This window comes from Ixodes scapularis, unplaced genomic scaffold (genome assembly GCF_016920785.2).
Source record: "Ixodes scapularis isolate PalLabHiFi unplaced genomic scaffold, ASM1692078v2 PGA_scaffold13__105_contigs__length_92229423, whole genome shotgun sequence".
NCBI lineage: Eukaryota > Metazoa > Arthropoda > Arachnida > Ixodida > Ixodidae > Ixodes > Ixodes scapularis.
The window spans coordinates 25563050-25581340 of NW_024609839.1; the positions used below are offsets into that span (position 1 = coordinate 25563050).

The 18291-nt window shown below is 48.2% G+C and overlaps 1 protein-coding gene across 1 annotated transcript in view; it reads right to left on the bottom strand.

Moving 5' to 3' along the window:
- The window catches only part of LOC8050782 (multidrug resistance-associated protein 1), a gene marked incomplete at its 5' end in the record, with an annotated part of 109083 nt that extends 94609 nt beyond the window's left edge, over positions 1–14474 (bottom strand). The window contains 3 exon segments of the mRNA XM_040207301.2: positions 11310–11471; positions 12407–12532; positions 14441–14474. Coding sequence (XP_040063235.2) covers positions 11310–11471; positions 12407–12532; positions 14441–14474 — 322 coding nt within the window.
- Positions 14475–18291: the final 3817 nt, after the last annotated feature.

Here is an 18291-nt window from a genome sequence, read left to right on the forward strand (position 1 = left end):
ACGTACAATACGAGCTGCCTTCTTGAGAGGCTTTGTCTTATTCTAATCTACTCACAGCTACGGCCACTTGCAATCAAGGTGATTATTACAATCAAGAAAACACCTATAGCCTGATTGCTGATCACATAGTGCAATCGCCAAAGTCTGTGAAACTCCTGCCAGGATTGTTCCGATTTTCGAAATCATTAAATTGTTTGTTTTTCTTGAGATGGCAGCTGCAAGTTGTGTGGCTCACATACCTAAGTATGCTTCAATTCATGACCAGCTTTATTCGTTTATATTCATCACATTTCTCTAGTCCTCCGTGTTGTTTCCTAGTCATCAAACTAGGTATTAGGCACCTGTATGGAGTAGTTACATTTTGTTTTTACGTTCTTATCACAACGGTTTGTGTCACCCTGTCTGGAATTCATCACCCTTACTACGAAATGTCAAATTAATCTCACGTTGAGATACTTTTTAAAAGTGGAGATGACCGGCATTAAATGTTGTGTTTCTTTATCACTCCTGTTCATACTTTGTATATTACTTCAGTCAAAAGACACCACCAGTGTTCAATATGCCCCGTCCGAGCACAAGCTTTTCAGCCTGGATAAGGTGAGCGTGAGTGAGCACGTACTAAGCAGTACCGAAGGTAATGAGCGTGCACTGCTGCATTTTCAAAGTTTCATAAATGCTCTTTTTTAGAAAAAAAATAAAAGCCAGGCATTGTTGTGGTATATTCATAACATTGTGGCTTTCTTGAAGAATGCGGGCATTCTGAAGGTGTTGCCGAAGGCTTGCCAGGGTGACAGCGCGGTCGAAGGCGACAAGTGCGAGCTAGTACGCGCTCTATCGCAAGCTCTTGTTCTGCGAAAGCGCTTCTCAAAGTCGCTCTTGCACGCCTGTAGCCTTTGCTGCTCTACAGTGGTAATGGTAGGCAACTCCGGCTGACACAAGAAATCATCCCATCGCTGCCACACTCCGTTTCCCTTTAAAGGGCTGGTGAACCGAAATTTGGATTTCAGAAAACGATGCAGAAGCCGTAGGCGGGACGCTACAATCCCTAAAACACTACTCGTAGTCACAAGGCGATATCTCGAATGGACGGCCGTATTTTTGGAGAAAGAGGTCGAGATTGAACGAGGCCGATGAGGCGCGTGACGTCGAGATATCTCATTTTCTCCTCTCTCTGCTTCGCCCCCTCAAGGCAGCGAGGTGGAGAAGACGCGAGGTCGTTCCCTTTCCTTCTCGGCGAAACAAGACAAACAAATCTGTCAAATGCGCCTCCTATTTTAGAGCGCAGCTCTTAGGGGCCCGTTCCCGGCTGGAGCGGCGTCGGCGTCGCCGTTGGCGTCGCCGTCGCCGTCGGCGTAACCAAGGTCATCCCAAGGTCACGTGGCCCCCAAGGTCACCCCAAGGTCACGTGACCCCTCCCCCAGGGTCACGTGACCCCCAAGGTCACGCGACACTCAAAGTCACGTGACCCCCCTGAAGTCACGTGACCCCCCGAGGTCACGTGACCCGCCCCCCGAAGTCACGTGACACCCCCAGTGTCACGTGACTTCGGGGGGGCATCCGCATCGTCATCGTCATCATCACAGATGACGTCATCAGTGACGTCACTGATGACGTCACAACATCCGCATCGTCATCATCGCTGATGACGTCATCGGAGTCCGCATCGTCATCGTTACTGATGACGTCATCAGTGACGTCACTGATGACATCATCGACATCGTCACGTGACCCCCCAAGGTCACGTGACCCCCCCCGGGTCACTTCGCCCCCCCAGTACCCTTCCCTCCTCCTCCTCAAGAGCTGCGCTCTAATTCGGTGTTACAGGGAGTTGTAAACGGCTTTCACTTTTTTAAAAATAAGGTCATCCATTCGAAATATCGCTGTATGAGTGAAGTTTTGGTGTTTGTAGCATCTTGTTACACGCTTTTGCCGCCGTGTTTTATGGAATCCAGATTTCGGTTCAACATCCCTTTAAGTGCAAGTGAAACTGAAATGCCAAGAATGAGCACGTTGTCCTGAACGACAGTTGCACTGCACAAGCGCGCATGTTTAGCAACATTCAAAGCATGGAGCTTGCTCTTAAAGCCTCTGCATCAGGCTTCCTGTTGCAGCTCGTGGTACCGAAGCAAGCTTTTGGGCAGACACTTTTTTATAAGCAGAAACTTCACCTGGCACCGCAGAGCTCCGACCGGTACTCGGAGTACTTAGTTGCGGTACTTTAGATAAAACAGAAGGGCAACAGGTGAAGTAGAAACTTCACCTGCACCGCAGTGCTCCGACCAGTACTCGGAGTATTTAGTTGCGGTATTTTAGATAAAACAGAAGGGCATTGAGCAGTGCAAACTCCGATTATTGTCAGGTAAGAAGTATTCAGTTGCAGTAATTGTTTTGCTTTACATACAAAAAGGCTGGAGTATGCTTAAATGCTGGGCTAGCAACCAATTGCTACCAGGGGCCCTATGCTACACGACGGGACCAAGCGGAATCAAGGGACCGGGAGCCATCCAGCGACCTGGATGCAAAGATGGGTTCAGCTTCCACGGGATTGGTGCCACCTGGATCTTGTCCCAAAGGGCCAGCAGCAGCTGGATAGCCTCGCATTGCGATGCGGGGATGGGGATGCCGAGCGAGCTCGGGGCATGCCGCCCACTCAGTGTGAGGGCCAGGTGCTCCCACTGACTGGCTAGGTGCATGTTGATGAGTTCCTGGAAGGTGTTGTTTACACTTAGCCGCAGGAGCTTGGCGTTCGACGCGTACGGCAGCACCCCCAGTGCCAGCTAGTACCCCTTGCGAATAGTCACGTTCATCTTGCCCTTACCTCTCGACAGCAGGTTGAGATACGGATTTGCGCAGGCGATGTGGCTCACGACGAGTGGTTGGGTCAGCCGGATCAGGTCCGACTCCTCGAGCCTGTGTCTGTGACTCGTTATCCTTCTCACCATGCGCATGACTTGCGTGGTTGTCTTGACGAGTCGGTCGACCGTGTACTTGGCTCCGCCGTCCCGCTGGAGGTGAAGGCCCCAGGATCCGAACCCGCTTCACCACCGGCACGGGGGTACCATCCTTTAACGTGAGGCGGATGTCCGCCTTCTTCTTCGGGAATTGGCTTGCCCGCGCGGAGGAGCAACAGCTGAGACTTATCGGGGGTGCGCTGGAGGTTGCCGGCCTCGAGGTAGTTCTGCACCGTCTCAATGACTTCTTCGAGGAAGTCTTGCCTCCCGCTGTTCGATCCCGACGTAGCTCAAATCGTCAGGTCGTCCACATAGAGTGGCATAGAATGTATGCTTCATCCGGGGAATCCGTTCCAGTAGAGGAGGCGGCTTGCACATCGCCAGGTAACAAGGTGGGTGACAGGACCGAGCCTTGCCGATTGCCCTTGCTCGGTATCGGGATGGTGCTTGTGCGGATGGACTCGATTCCGATGATGGCCATCCAGTTGCTCAGGAAGTCCCACACATAATCATACATCCGGGGCCCGCACCCAGTTGAGGCCAAGTTCTCGAACACCGGCGTGTGACTGACGTTGTCAAAGGCGCCCTTTATCTCCAGGGCCAGGACTGCCCGCGTTGTCGTACAGGAGATTCTGTCAAGGATATCCTCCTTGATCTGAAGCAGGACATCCTGCGTGGAGGTGTGACCAGAACCCGAAAATGGAGTTCATGGTGGCACTGAGTTCAATACAGGATGGTCCCCTCAAATATCGCTGTAAACAGCTCATCAGGGCATGGGCATTTAAAAAACTGAAATAGAGTGTCCAGGTCTGTGACGCTCGGCGGTATACCTGATAACCTCTATTTCTTTTGGATCCTTTTCAAGGGAGTATATTTTCCACTTCGGGCACTTTTTTTGTTTCTGGCACTTACTACTGCAGGAACTGTTTCACCCTCACTTTCTTCTTTGCTTTCACAGCACTCATTTGATGTTAATGTGGAAGGGAATTGGCCGGATTCCTCTCTTCGTTCCTACGTAAAATGTGCTGGCGTCCAATACCTGCCACAAAAAGGGTACTTAAGATTCCAAAAATAACTAAGAGTGTGTAAACATATGATGCCAGCATTTCTTTTTTTTTATTTCCAATGAGCAACATTATATTATGCCAAAACTCTCCCTAAATGCACACTGCATTTCACAGCGCGCTAAACTCTGCCGGAAAAATCGGCGCCTGCACGCAAAGGGGCGTCGTTTCCTCAGCAGTGTATTTTACCTTGTGAAATTTTAAGGCGCTCCTTTCCTTTGCAGCAAGAACATCCTTAAAAATACTAAAAATGCGTTCGCCACGGACGACCGAGTCTTCCGCTGGCAAACGCTGTCGTTTGCATACGATACGCCTTGAAATTTTCACCCCATGGTCGTTCAGGCGCCGATTTTTCCGGTTGCTTTCCCATACCTTGAGCCACCCAGAAACACCGCGCGCCCCCGTAGATAAAAAAAGAAAAGAATGGAACGGCATTAAGTGTTTTGTTTACTTACCGACTTTATGCGTGGACCACGCCACGTTGCGCTGCCTGATGCACCCGCGTTTTGGAACTAATTCAGTTGACAGTTCCCTCCGAAGATGAAGCCACTGAAGCCACGGCGGTAATCAGACTGGTAGGCTGCTCTCTTTCGAGCGGGCGGAAGAAGACTACGAAGAATTCGGCAGCGAACGGGCGGAAACTCGATTACGTACAGCGTCAGTAGTCGACGCTTTGTTTTCTCGATTGCGTTCGCGGCGTTCACCGTGGACTCGCGCACTCGGCCGTAGCCGAACGGCCGAACCAGCTGGACGGCTGCCGGCGCGCGTACCGACAGCGTCGCCATAGCAACCACGCCGCGAGTGTGGTTGCCAGACAGAATTCACACGATTTTTTTTCTCGTCACTCACGTTGAGTTACTAGAAGTTAGGCGCGTATCATTATAATACATTATGCTGCAAGAAGTTACTAAGGGATATGTGTATGTACCTACCTAAGACAAATGCAGAAAAAATATTATTGAAAAATAAAATTGGCGTAATCTTTTCATATCTTGATTAAGACTAGCGTGGTCACTGGGCTAACCGATGCGCGAAATAGGAGGGCATATATACCGCTCGGGGTACTTGTTGGTTTGTATAAGTAGGATGTATGTCATTCCATTTTCGAACGCGCGAGCGCACGGAGGTGAAATCATGAGCTCCGAAGGAGCCGCGGTGATACTGTTTTTCCCGGCTCAAGTGAGTACAGGTTTTTGTTGCCCCAGCTTCCATCAGGTGATTCAATGAAGAAAGCGGTCGTCCTTCACTGCGACATGGCCGGGAGGCCATACAGGATTGAGGATTTCCGGCAACCGCTCGACGAACTGGTGGTCCTCAGGGAGGTAGCCGGAATTGGGGCGTACCAGATGTCCCATGTCTGGCTGCTTGACCTGAGGACCGACGCGGCCAAGCTCAAGCTGGTAAACGCAGGGCGGCTCGCTGTCAAAGGACGCACCTGCATCGTCGTGGACCCCTCCAGGCAAGAGGTGCGCATCAAGCTGCACTGGGTGGCGTTCGACGTGTCGAACGACACCATTCGCAAGGCTTTCTCGGAGTACGGCGAGGTGAAGGACATCGCGTCCGATCGCTGGAAGGTGCCGGGCTTCGAGGGAGCCGAGTCTACCACCCGGATAGTGCGGCTGGTACTCCGGGAGGGTGTCAACCTTGACCGCCTCCCCCATCAGCTGCGAATAGGAGGCGGCTTGGTATTGGTCGTCGTGCCTGGGAGGGCCCCAGTATGCCTCCGGTGCCGTAGGACGGGGCATATACGTCGAGACTGCCGGGCTCCCAGGTGCTCCGAGTGCCGCGCCTATGGCCACGAGCGTGACGACTGTGTCCGCTCCTACGCCCGAGCCGTGGGACGAGGAGTCAACGAAGACCACGTCGACGACATGATGGACGAGGAAGAGGCGGAGAGAGCGGCCGCGTCCGTGAAAACCCAGGCCGAATAAGCCAAGAGCGACGACGCTTCCGACACCTCCCCCGAAGTGAACAACACCGTGCTGCCGGACAAGCCGTCGACTACGGCTCATGCAGATCCACCTGTAGTCGAGCGCTCGACGGTACCTCCAACACGGAGCGCCGGCGGGGAAGCTGGTGCTTCGCCATTGCCAGACGAGGTCTCCATCACGCCAGAGATGGACGTCGAGCTGGGCCCTGCGAAGCGTAGGCTCGAAGACGTCACGGACACGACTGGTCAGGAACTTCGGCTGCGTCAGCTCGAGCGCAGGTGGAGAATGGTGTCGGGCGGGAGCGGAGTGGATGGCCACCAGCGGTCCGGCGCAGACTGAGGAGGACCACGCGACAAACTGTCGCAGTGAACGGCAGTGTAGGCGGTTTGGTCCTCACTAACCCATGGTCTCCTTACAAAGTCCTGTCCGAGTAGCGACCCTTAATGTCCGAGGCCTCTCAGATCGCAGGAGGCAGAGGCAACTCTGCCGTCTAGCAGTCGAACAGGACCTCGACATCATCGCTGTGCAGGAGACCAAGGTCGAGAGTGAGGACCAGACCAACTTCATGGTTAGACCTTTTTCGGCGCGTTACGAAGTGTGTGTTAGTCACGCGGTTGGGTCGTCAGCGGGCTGTTTGTTGTTAGTGCGCCAGAGTTTGGGTGCAACAGTCGAGGCGGTGACGACATGTGATTCAGGGCGCTTTGTTGTATGTAATTTTTCTCTTTCATCGTATGATTGGAGGGTCATTTGTGTGTACCCCTCCAATAGGGTTGATGAGCGGCGGGAGCTTTTTGATTTCATGCATCAGTATTGCAAAAGTGATCGCCTTATTATTTTTCTTGGCGATTTCAATTGCGTCTGCTCTGCTGGGGACAAGTCCAGCTCAACGCCCTATCGCGATTTAAGCACCGAGAGCCTTCTGAGGTTAATCAACGAGTCCGGCTTTGATGATGTCGGGGAATGTTTGAGGAATGGCCGCGAAATCCAGTACACCCATTTCCAAGGGTCGAGTCCCGCCCGTCTAGATCGAGCGTACGTTTCTTTAGATTTGATACCATTATGTTTTGAATATCGCGTGCACCCTGTTTCCTTCAGTGATCACTGTCTAGTTTTTTTTTTGTATGCGTAGTAAATCCCAAGCCAGGAAAGTCTTCAGCTGGGAATTATGGAAATTGAACGCGAAACTGTTGGAGGATGACGTTTTCGCTGCCGAAGTGCAGGCCGCAGTTGAAACACTGGAGAGCCAGAAAAAATTAGGGTATGGTGTGAGATGGGAGCTTTTTAAGCAGGAAATAAAAATGAAAGCGTTAGAGCGGGCAGGCGTACTTAAAAGCACTGAAAGGAGCAACGAAATGTTATTGCGTAATAATTTGCGGATACTGCTAAAGGAAGAGACTAAAATGCCTGGGGCATACAAAGATGATATTTCTTGTGTGAAAGATAAACTCGAGATTCTAGATCGGGAACGATATTGTGGGGCGATTGTTAGAGCCAGAGCCGAAAGATGGTCAACAGGCGAAGCGCCAACTAAGCGTGCGCTGAGCCTCGAGAAAAGATATGCTCGGCGTAACGAGATAACGGGGGTAGAGAGGAACGGGTCACTTACGACCGATAAGGAAGAAATCGAACTCGCATTTTTCGAGTATTACAGTAGATTATTTGCGTCCTGTCCAGTAGATGTCCAGCTTTTTAAAGATGAATTTTTGGGTTTCATGCCGCGCATAGATGACGAAACGAAAGAATTACTAGAATCGACCATCAGCGTAGAGGAAGTGGTCTTTGCAATAGAAGCCCTAAACCCGGGAAAGTCCCCTGGCCCAGACGGCCTAAGTGCAGTTTTTTATAAGACTCAGAAGCACGAGATTGCCGCAGTCCTAGCCAAGGTATTCAATGAAGCATATGATTTGAATATGTTGCCTCCATTTTTTATGTCGTCGCACACAGTGTTAATTCCCAAAACAGATGACGCAGTTAAGTTGCAGCACGTCACAGCGTATCGGCCGATCTGTCTGACTAATGTCGACTACAAAATTTTAATGAAGATCTTAGCAAGGAGATTGCAATCTGTAATATCGGAAATAGTAGGGCCCCATCAAACTTGCGGCATTAAAGGAAGGACTATTTGCACCAACATCCACAAAGCACGCAGTGTTCTGTAGTGTTGCGACGCAATGCGTACTTGCGTTGCGATGCTCCAGGTAGATTTGGAAAAGGCTTTTGATCGCGTGCCTCACGACCTGCTTTTAACCATTCTCGATCATGTAAACGTCGGCGCTGTTATCCGTGAAGGTGTCAGCATGGCGTACAACGGTTGCTCGACGAGACTTATGGTGAACAAGTCGGTTGGAAAACGTATAAAAGTGAATCGATCCGTCCGCCAAGGGTGTCCTTTGTCACCACTTCTTTTTTGCGTTTACATAGAATCCCTTTGCATTAGTATTTTTAAAAACAGTACTATCAGTGGTTTTCAGCTTCATGCGACCGAAGTTAAAGTGTTAGCGTATGCTGATGATATTGCAGTGTTTTGTTCCAACCGCGAGAGTATTGTTCAAGTCGTTCACACGCTTAAACGTTATTGCGAAGTCAGTGCCAGCTCTGTTAACTGGGCCAAGTGCCTGGGATTTTGGCATGGAGAGTGGAGCTCTACTCCTAGTTCGTTTGCCGACATGCAGTGGGTGACCACCCCCGTAAAATATTTGGTAGTGCCTCTAGAAAATTATCGCGATAGCGAACCCTATTGGCGACGGCAGGTAATGGAGCTTCGCGAAAGAGTAGAAAAAAGTCGGAGGTATGATCTGTCTATTTTTGCACGGGCCACAGTTTGCAATTTGTTTTTTGTCAGCAAACTGTGGTACGTTCTACAAGTTTTGCATTGTTCGCGGGTAAATGTGCAGAAATTGCACCGGGTATTTGCAGTGTTTATTTGGGGTTCCACGTGGGAGCGATCGAGTAGGACGAATCTTTTCCGGCGCGTACGCAATGGGGGGCTTAGTTTGACGCATTTGTTTTTACGTCAGGTTGTTAATCGGTTTATGTATTTTCGGGACATAAGTTACCCCTTTTTGCGCACCCTTTGTCAAGTGAGAGTTGCAAGCAGGTTGCCTGAGTTGATTGTTTCCACGTCATCGATGTCGGGTGGTATTCACGGATATTTAAAGGAAGTTGTTGCCTCATGTAAATTTCTGTTATCTCGTTTTTCAGTTGGGTATTTGAGTGAGGTTCCTCGGAAAAGATTGTATAAGGCTGTGTGCGATACTGTGTTTCCTGTACCTCTATACAGAGCCTTATACTGTGCAGGCCCAGGGCAAGATGTCTTGAAGCGCGTTAAGCGTATGGTGGTGCCCGCAGGCACCAAGACTTTCTTCTTTACATTACATTCAGGTACACTGCCGGTCAAGACATGGCTGAACGAGAGGGGACTTTTTGTACCGTGGGGGGATCACTGCTTTTTATGCGAGAAGCCAGAGACGGTCAAACACGTGTTTCTTGAGTGCTGGGATGGGGTCTTCTTCTGGGACGTCCTCCAACGTACCCTGAAGAAGGACCTCCCCCTGGATGCGCATGGAATCCGTTATCTATCGGTTAAAAACGAGGAAGGTTTTTCCTTTGACCTGGTTATGCTGTTGGATCTGCACAGTATTTGGAAGTCCCGAATGGCTGTACACAACGCTGACAATAATGTGCGGGAGGCGCGGGAATATTTTCGTGAAAGTGTATCTTTGTTAGTTGAAGTCAACAGAGCACAGAAGTGCGAGCCTGAGTGGCTTCCGCGCATTGAGGCACTTTTGTCCATGAAACAATTTTAGCCTCCGACGCCAGTCACTTCGGACTGGTTTAGTTTAGCCTTGCCCTGCTTCCTATGGTTTGAGCGATATGCCATGCCTATTTGACAATGTAAAAAAACCCGGCAATAAAGAAAGAAAAAAGTAGGATGTATGTACTATTTGTTGTGTGTTGTGCAATTGATCGGTGCTTGTATCCCCGTGTGTATGTACAGTGTTATGCGTATGTCCATGTCGTGAGTAGATGTAACCGCGCGGCGGGCAGCAAAAAAACTGGTTTTCTTTTTTCAAATGTTGATCCCTTTTTTTTGTGTCGCTAGATGGAGGTTGTCGCCGCCCAATTTGAAAAGTGTGGCGGTTGGTGATCTATAACTATTAGAGGGCTGGATGCCATTAGTCCATCCGTCGTGTTCATCGCTCCGAGTTGTTCGGTTCCATCTGGTAGCTGTGTCGTCGTGTTATGCTGCCTGATTGCAACAAAAGGAGGTTAGGCGGCTTCCCCAGCGCGTGTTCTAGGTGCTGAATGCCGCTGTTCACGCACAAACGTTCATGAGTGGATAACGCACTAACAGAGGTGAGCACAGGCAATAGTTAATCGAGAGCCACACGGAGCGCGAGTGCGATACCTCCTAGCCGCTGTCGACAGAGGGTGTCGGAGCGATTCGTTGTCAACTTGTCGTCCACGGCAAGTGGGCATTTTGTTCAATAAAGCCAGCCTGTCAGTGTTTTGTAAAGCTATCCCTTCTTTATAAGCGCTTCTGATGCGATGAAAATGCGACCGGCATTGAGCAGGCCGAGCGAGACTTCGGTGACAGTCTCGGCTGTTCAGTCTCCAGCGGTTTCGGCCTTACTCGTATTATTTGCGGTGTTGGCGCTTGGGCATAGAGATATTTGGAAAGTGTTTTGCGCCTACAGATGACACCAAACGAGCGTGCGAGCCGTATGCTCTTGCTCCGGCGAGAAGCCGCGTACGGCTCGCCAGGCTCGTATCGCCTGTCGCATACTGGCCGCCATATTGTTTTTAGGGTGTTAGCAGTTAACACGATTTTCACCACCTCCGGCGGCTAACACCCTTACACGAATAAAGGCGTTAGCCAGAGGACGAGCCATTTACACGAATAAGGGTGTAAAAATTTTAAGTGTGTACACTTGAATATGGAACAAAGATAGCGCAACATAAACTACGCATTACCGAACGCTCAATCTAGCAAAAGATGCTGCCCAATCGCGATTGGGACAAGATGTTTAAATTTTAAGACTTTTAGTTACCCAAACCAAAAAGTTAATAAGCGATTTTCAAAAATTTCTTTCGAGAAAACGGCGACCGACAAAGATCGCGAATACAAGAAGGGGAATGAAGGCCGCTATTTAAACAGCGCCCATTTCCTCAAAGAAAATCTACGAAATTAGCTCTTTCGCAAGACACTTTGGCATTTGGTCCGGATTGCTAGCGCTACATTAGAAGAACTCTGAGCGCTTGGTGATGCACAGCTTATTTTAACGATATATGAAAAAAGAAAACATGGTTTTCTCGTCATTTAGATATATCCTATGGCAAAATGCTACGTCAGTACTACTCACCCCAGCATCAAAGGAGGAAGGAAGTTATTTAAAACCCAGCAGGATTGAATCATTGCTGATGCAAATACTTCCCAGTGGCATACTTCGAACAGAAGTGCCGAAAGTGACCGCCTCTTTTGATCAAATGTGTAAACGACTGCTTCCCCTTCATCCACATGTTTCCTTCGAAAGAAAAAAAAAACGCATTATACTTTTCTCGAAACTCCATCAAGCAACATTGGCGGTCGCCATTTCTTGGGCACGAAGCGCGTGATTGGGTCCGATTCCTCGCCGAACACTGACGTCAGCACTCGTTTCCAATGGGAACTGAGCCGAGTTTACGCCGAACGCTGGCGTAATCCTATCGTCCAATGCACGCTCAGAGTGCGTGCACAAACTATGGCGTCCTCGGACTTTTTATGCGCAGCAGTTACGAGATGAAGGGCACTCTTGAAAATAATATATTCTAAGATATCACTATTTCTGTGTTAGGAAAGTTAAAAATAAAATCTTAACGTGGGTTGTTGGCCGTTTGTTGCTTAATTGGTCATTAAAAAAAAAAAAAAAAACAGAGCTCGCGATTTAAGCGCAATCTGTTAGGTATAGGTTCCCAGCATGAACCCTTGTTTACATGAAACCTATGTCCAAGTTAAAACATTACGTTCATATTGACGTTCCGACGTGTGACTTGTAATCGGTATAGATATAGGACACTCTAGAAAAATTAAGAAGGGCGACGCAACATTTAAGTTTAAGATTTGCGTCATTACTTCTTTCGTAAATAGGGCTCTTTGTGAGCTACCCACCACAATTCAAACATTGGAACCTTAATTGTTGAAATCGTTTTTGCTCGATAATACGTCAGAACACACTATTAAAAACCTAAAATTAATTTGAGAAATAAAATGAAGTATAATGACTCGCAACATTCATTCGTAAGACATCGAAGACATCGTATCAACCATAACCCGTATCACCTAATGTCATTTTTCGTGGGACCATAGAGAGTAACTTTAGCTCATTTATGTTGCTAATCTCCACAAGGGCGCTCACTTCAATACCTACGAAGGTTTACGTTCGCTAATTTTTGACTCTTTTATACGTCGAACGCCTCTTACTTGAATATTTGTTTCTTGGTCGTTGCCTCACGAAAAGCCGCCGAAACCCTGGAGGCTTTTAGGTCTTCACCGAGCAGATTTAACGAAGACAGCTCTAGCTGATTTCGATATCCGAGGAGCACAATCCTAGAAAGAAGAAGAACACACGTTTATTTCCCGTTTTTTGAGCCAACGATAACTGTACTAAACTCCGCTTCACATTAGAAAGATTTAGTAGATCGTTACGACACTTCCGATAATCACGGGCTTCCCCAGGAATTGAAATTGGGGGGGAGGGTTAGGGAGAAGGGGGGAGCATTGAGAATAGAGGAGTTGTTGCGAATTAAGGGCGTGCTTTCGAAAAAATAAGAGGGGGGATGTACACTCCCCCCCCCCCCCCCCCCTAGAAGGTGTGTAGGGAAGTCACTGCCGATAAGGGCATTCGATACCAATACGATGCATGCGCAAAGGCGGTGGCGGAGTATCGGGTGGCGTTATCAGAGTCATCGGGACGATCTACTAAATATCTATTAAGTTGGACCGCAGCAATCGCTACGAACCGATAGGGCCAATCAATCAATGTCAAAAGTGCATCGTCATGACGCTCGTCGTCTGCGCATTTGATCTCACCGGCTAGACCAACGACGCGGAGCGCAAGTTCGTCTGCGTTTTTTGCAGGGGTTGTGGTGGCGTCAGAAAGAGGCCGAGCTCTGATTGGCTCTGATTAGATGATAGTGGGTAGACCTCAAAGCAAGCTGCCTTGAGTTCTACCCACTACCATTATTCAGAACCAATCAGAGGTCGGTGTCTTTCTGACGTCACCAAAACCACTGCAAAAGAAGCGGACGATCTAGCGCTGCACATTAAGCCAAAAAAGAAACCTGCGCAGGATTAGTGCGCATTTTGTGCGCGTTATTGTTTTAGACGGTAATAGAAAACGCTCAATGACGGCGAGCGCCATACGATCATTCGTTTTGCCGCTGCTCAATCGTGTGTATCGAATGGTAGCCGTCGTTGCGGTCGGACGTCATGTGAAGCAGGCATTAGACCAACTACGCTCACTGACGTCACGACCCCGCGGTGGCGCTTTCTGTCGGTACTGCGCATGCTCAAACGCTACTCCCAAATTCGGTTTCTGCGTGAGCGCAGTGCCCGCACCTGGTGTGCGCCAAGCGGGCTTCTTTGGAAACACTGTGTCGGGATGTAGCGTTGCCACGAAACATGATGTTCAAACCTGTCGCGTTAATGAAACTTACGTAAAAGGTGAAACCATCGTGTGTAATGTTTTCACTATGAAATATTTTGAATCTATTTATACACAGATGCGTTTTTGATGATTGCCTAACAGCCCCCTTGAAATCCAACTGAATGCCGAATTTGTGGGCCAGGAATGTCGGTTCGTATCATTTTCAACGGAAATAAATATCTACGTACGTGTAATATGTAACTCATATACTGTAGAACGTATCGGCGCTTCTTAACGACACAAATAAAACCTTTTAGAGCGCCTCTCCGCAATCTCTTTCTAAAACATAAATAAAAAAAAATAAGTTCCATAATTAAAAAAATTAAGGAAAAGTTTTGTAAAATGTCTGGTCTTAAAAGCATCTCAACTCGCAGAAAAATAAAAGCTTATGCCTGGATGTGAAACGCACGTCATAGAATGGACTTTGCCCGAATAAAAATAAGTTCGTAACATTTACGTCCAGGGTCTCAATTTCCACTTAGGACTCCTAGGATTTGGTGAAAACAATCTCGCAACGTAAACAACGCGCTATATGTTGTTGTTGTTTTATTTTTAGGAGGACGGGAGAGGAGAGGCGAGACTTTCATTTCTGGCATACGCGTCTTCTCTCTAAACACTTTAAAATAAAACTGCAATTGTTTTATTCGTTAGCCGATGGCTATACACACAGCTACCAAGAAGGCATTACATAAAATGGAGGACACTGGCGAGTGTGTGGGAGTATCGATCACGCGAGTCAGTGAATATGCAGAGACCAGAAGATTCGACATACTACAATATACCCCTGGGCGAATTAACATTTTGCTTACCTCCATATATATGCAAAAACTAGTTTCGGGAGTAAAGTCCATCCCCTTGGAAAGCAATGTGACTGAAAATAAAACAAAGAAACGCCATGTTATAGCATCTGATAACTTAAGAAAGGCAGGGCGTCGCGAGTGCCAACCGCCTTCTTAGTTCAGTAGTTATACACCTTTTCCGCGTAATCGTCGCCATCTTGCGTGTTGCAGCGATAGCCGCGCCGTCTGGCGTACGGTTGTTGTGCGCCCATTTCGGTATGCGGAAAGCAGCGTTGTTCCTAGCTCCCGCGTTACCTCCATTGACCCCGTGCATCGTACCTTCATTGTTTTCCCTTTAGTGAGTTCTTAATTTGTTTGGTATTGAAAGTGTGAATTATTCCTGTGTTCTGGCGTGTTTATTCGCCTTCATGGCGCCTGTTGTTGCGCCAACAGCGCCAAGAGGTTCGTCGCCAGCGTCGCCGGTAATCGAAATCGGAGGCATGTTCACTTTTCCTGAGCACGTTTACCAGTGTTTACTCTTCGCGTGTTTTTGTTTGTGAAGAATGACAGCCTTCTGCGAATGACTGACGGAGGGTTTCTATGCGCGAGCGAGGGCGACCCTGGGCATAGAAGTATCATCGTTTAATCGTAGAAATACTCACAATGGGAGTTGGCGACGCGGGCCGAACGGTTTATTGTTATGGTGCACCGTCGAGGTACGATCGCTAGTTACCGGGACGTCTCTACTTTGTATGACGCCCAGATGCGTCGGAACTATTCAGGAGATGGGGGTAAAAGGGGGGGGGGGGGGGGGGGAGGGGAGGACGACGACGATTTTGCGCCCTCTTTTCGTATTGTTTCCGTTAACGTATTTTAACGGGCGTCGCTACCAAGCGACACACAAAATTATAGTGCACATCCTCGTAGGAATGAACGGAATGAAAAACAAAACTTGAGTAGCCAATAACAATCATTACACCCAGGGTCTTACATTTGCACCTTTGCACCACAAGCTGCAAAATTCGTTCTACATTTGACTTGTCGAGGCCTATTACTGCACTTGTAGATTTCCGTTTCTATACTGCCTATTTGCTTTTTTTATGTGCTGATATTGCATAGCTTCCCCGCTGATATCAGAGGGGAAGCGATGCAAAATGTATACGTTACAGCCGCATTCGCTTTGCGACTTCTTGTGTTCGGTCCACAATTTGTCGCGCGGTATCTTCCGTTTTCGGAAATTGCTGCTGCAGCCAACTATTGCGCAGTGGCAGCCCGATAACCGAATATGCGCGGACATGATACATCGACGTATTAACCCACCTTATTACAACTCACTTCGCTGTCAAGGGATTCAAAACCCATTTAACGCGCACCACTTCAGCATCTTGCCAGCCGGCTAGGCCTGCTCCCGCATACCGGAAGTGTTAGAACCGGAAGAACTATTCCCGCTGTGCGCCGAGTCGCCGAGTCGCCGAGTCGAGGCTACGCACGTTACGCGCTGGGTCGAGGTTAGACGGAAAAGGTGTATAGCAGTCGTGCGGTAGGGTATAAACTGCCCCCCCCCCCCCTTTTTTTTCAAAGAGTCACATCTGTAAACTGGCGTAGACATTCCTAATCCCCATTTGAATATGTCCGTCGACGCTCACTTAATTAAACAAACACTGAAATGCAAAATATATAAAAAAAACTTAAATAGGGCACATATTTATTTTAAAAAAATCTACAAACAATAACTTTATCGTTTATATCTACTTCCTTAGACACAATTTAGGTGAAGGAAGCTCTAGTCTAGGCTAAACCCGTAACAAAAGCTACTTAGCTAGCTGAGCTCAGTTTCTTGATTGTTCACTGGCTGGACAGATGATTGTCACGTTGAATAATTGTTGTAAAATTGTTTCTCCATGCCATGGGTAGTCTTTTATTCTGCAAAATTTTATGTTCGCGAAACAAATAAAAAAGAGTGATTACTGTTTTCAAAAGAAATTACGAGATCGCCTTTTCTGCTTCGGTTTCAAACGGCAACAAATAAGGGTTGCCGGTGTTTGCGGCGAGTGGTTTATACATGATTCCCCCCCCCCCCCCCCCGCCCCCCCCCCCCAAAAAAAAAAAAAAATAATAATTTACAAGTTTTTTGTTTTTTTTGGTTTAAGAATATACTACGCATTGCCGAACGTTTGTTCTTCGCCCAAACCTACCGGGTAGCGATCCAAGACAGCTGCCGAAGTTTCAGCAGAAACCGTTATTAATGCGAAGGCATTAACTGGTCTTATGGAGAGAGCTGACGTCATCAGTTTGAAGCGCGTGAAAACGGCTCCTGGTTTCCGGCGCCTTCGGTTCCATTGGCCGCTGCGCCACGGCCTCCGAGATCCCGAAGCGCGCGCGCCGCTAGTACGCAGCAGACGACAAAGGGAGCGAACGAGCGGCTTGCATGCTGTCCTATATTCACAACTCAAAACAAATGATTAGGTGTACCTCGAGCTTTCTTTTTTTTTTTTTTCAAAAGTTATCAGTGACTTCATCAAATTTTGAAAGGAAAAATTTCGCTCTAAGGTGTGAGTTTACAAAAAAAAAACGGGGCAGAAAAAAAGCCCTATTTTTCCATTGAAAGTTTCAGAAAATCACGTATTAACTTTCAATAAAATAATAATTGTTAGTGCTAAAACTTTGGCATCTCGTTCGGACTGTTAGCGCTTCATTTCGGCGGAGAATGAGCGCTCGGCAATGCATAGGTGTAATTTTGGGCTGAAAAAAGCACAACAACAACTCTCGTTGTTGTTGTTGTTTTCGTTTTTTTTTTTTTTTTTTTGTGAGGGGGGGGGGGGGAGTTCTTAAGCTTTTATGAGTGCGAGTTGTTTCGCGTTCACCGAGATGTCTAGAGAAAGATCTCAACCTAAATAGTTTGCAGCGCGCCTTCAGAACTGCTGTGCGGGAGCTTGTCGTAGCGGGACTGGCATGGCGTCTCACATCGACTATTTTTGCTCGATCTGGCTTGATTTGTACGTTTGTGCGTGTTAATGCTGAATAAAGATTTTAGCTCCCGTAAAAGCAGCCCCGCTGCTCTGTATATTATAACCCTCGTGGTTGCAACCATGGTTTGATACCGAGAAAGATACCTACACAGGTACGAATTTGCGAGCCATTTTGCTGGAAGCAATCGGGTGTTGGCCTTGCATAAGCTTTGTCTAGGTATGTTTTTGCCACTTCGCTACGGAAGGCCCACAGATCTAAAGTGTTTAGCAGTGCGCATGGCTTGCTCGATGAAATATTTCTACGTCGCGTTTGAATTGTGCGTTATGACGCTCCCCCAAGTTGTTCGAGGACTGTATGCAAGAAAACCAGGACAGAAGAGCTGAAAGGACTGCATAGTTAATTTGTTGTTTTTTCTACTCCTTTCGGTCGCTTTTCATTGCAGATTAGGAAGGCGTTGACCGACGCTTGTATGGAATCATGGCTAGTGCCTGACAGAGCGCTAGCACGCCGCTTTCGTGGTGGCATTTTTCAAGTTTTGCAAACGGTTTTAGGACGGGGGTGGAATAGTAGATAGAGGCAAGCGATGGCGGACGCGGACGCGCTACTTTTATAGCCGCGTCTTGCAGGCGTTTCAGACGTTGATAACCGGTGGTGGAATAGCACACGACGCCGGAGGCTGCCGCGAGTCTGCTTGCAAGACAAGCAGACTGTGTGAGACGCCGGACTAGACGCACCTGACGTCGCGACAGAGAGACACTATGCTCGTTCGATATTTACAGGCACCTCCTGCACCGGTCCAGAAACATTTAGGGAAGAGTATTTCCGGTATATAAATTGACCCCGTAATTGATGACATCACAACGCGGCGCTGTGCTCCAAACAAACCATTGCTAGGGGCGTTGTTATAGACA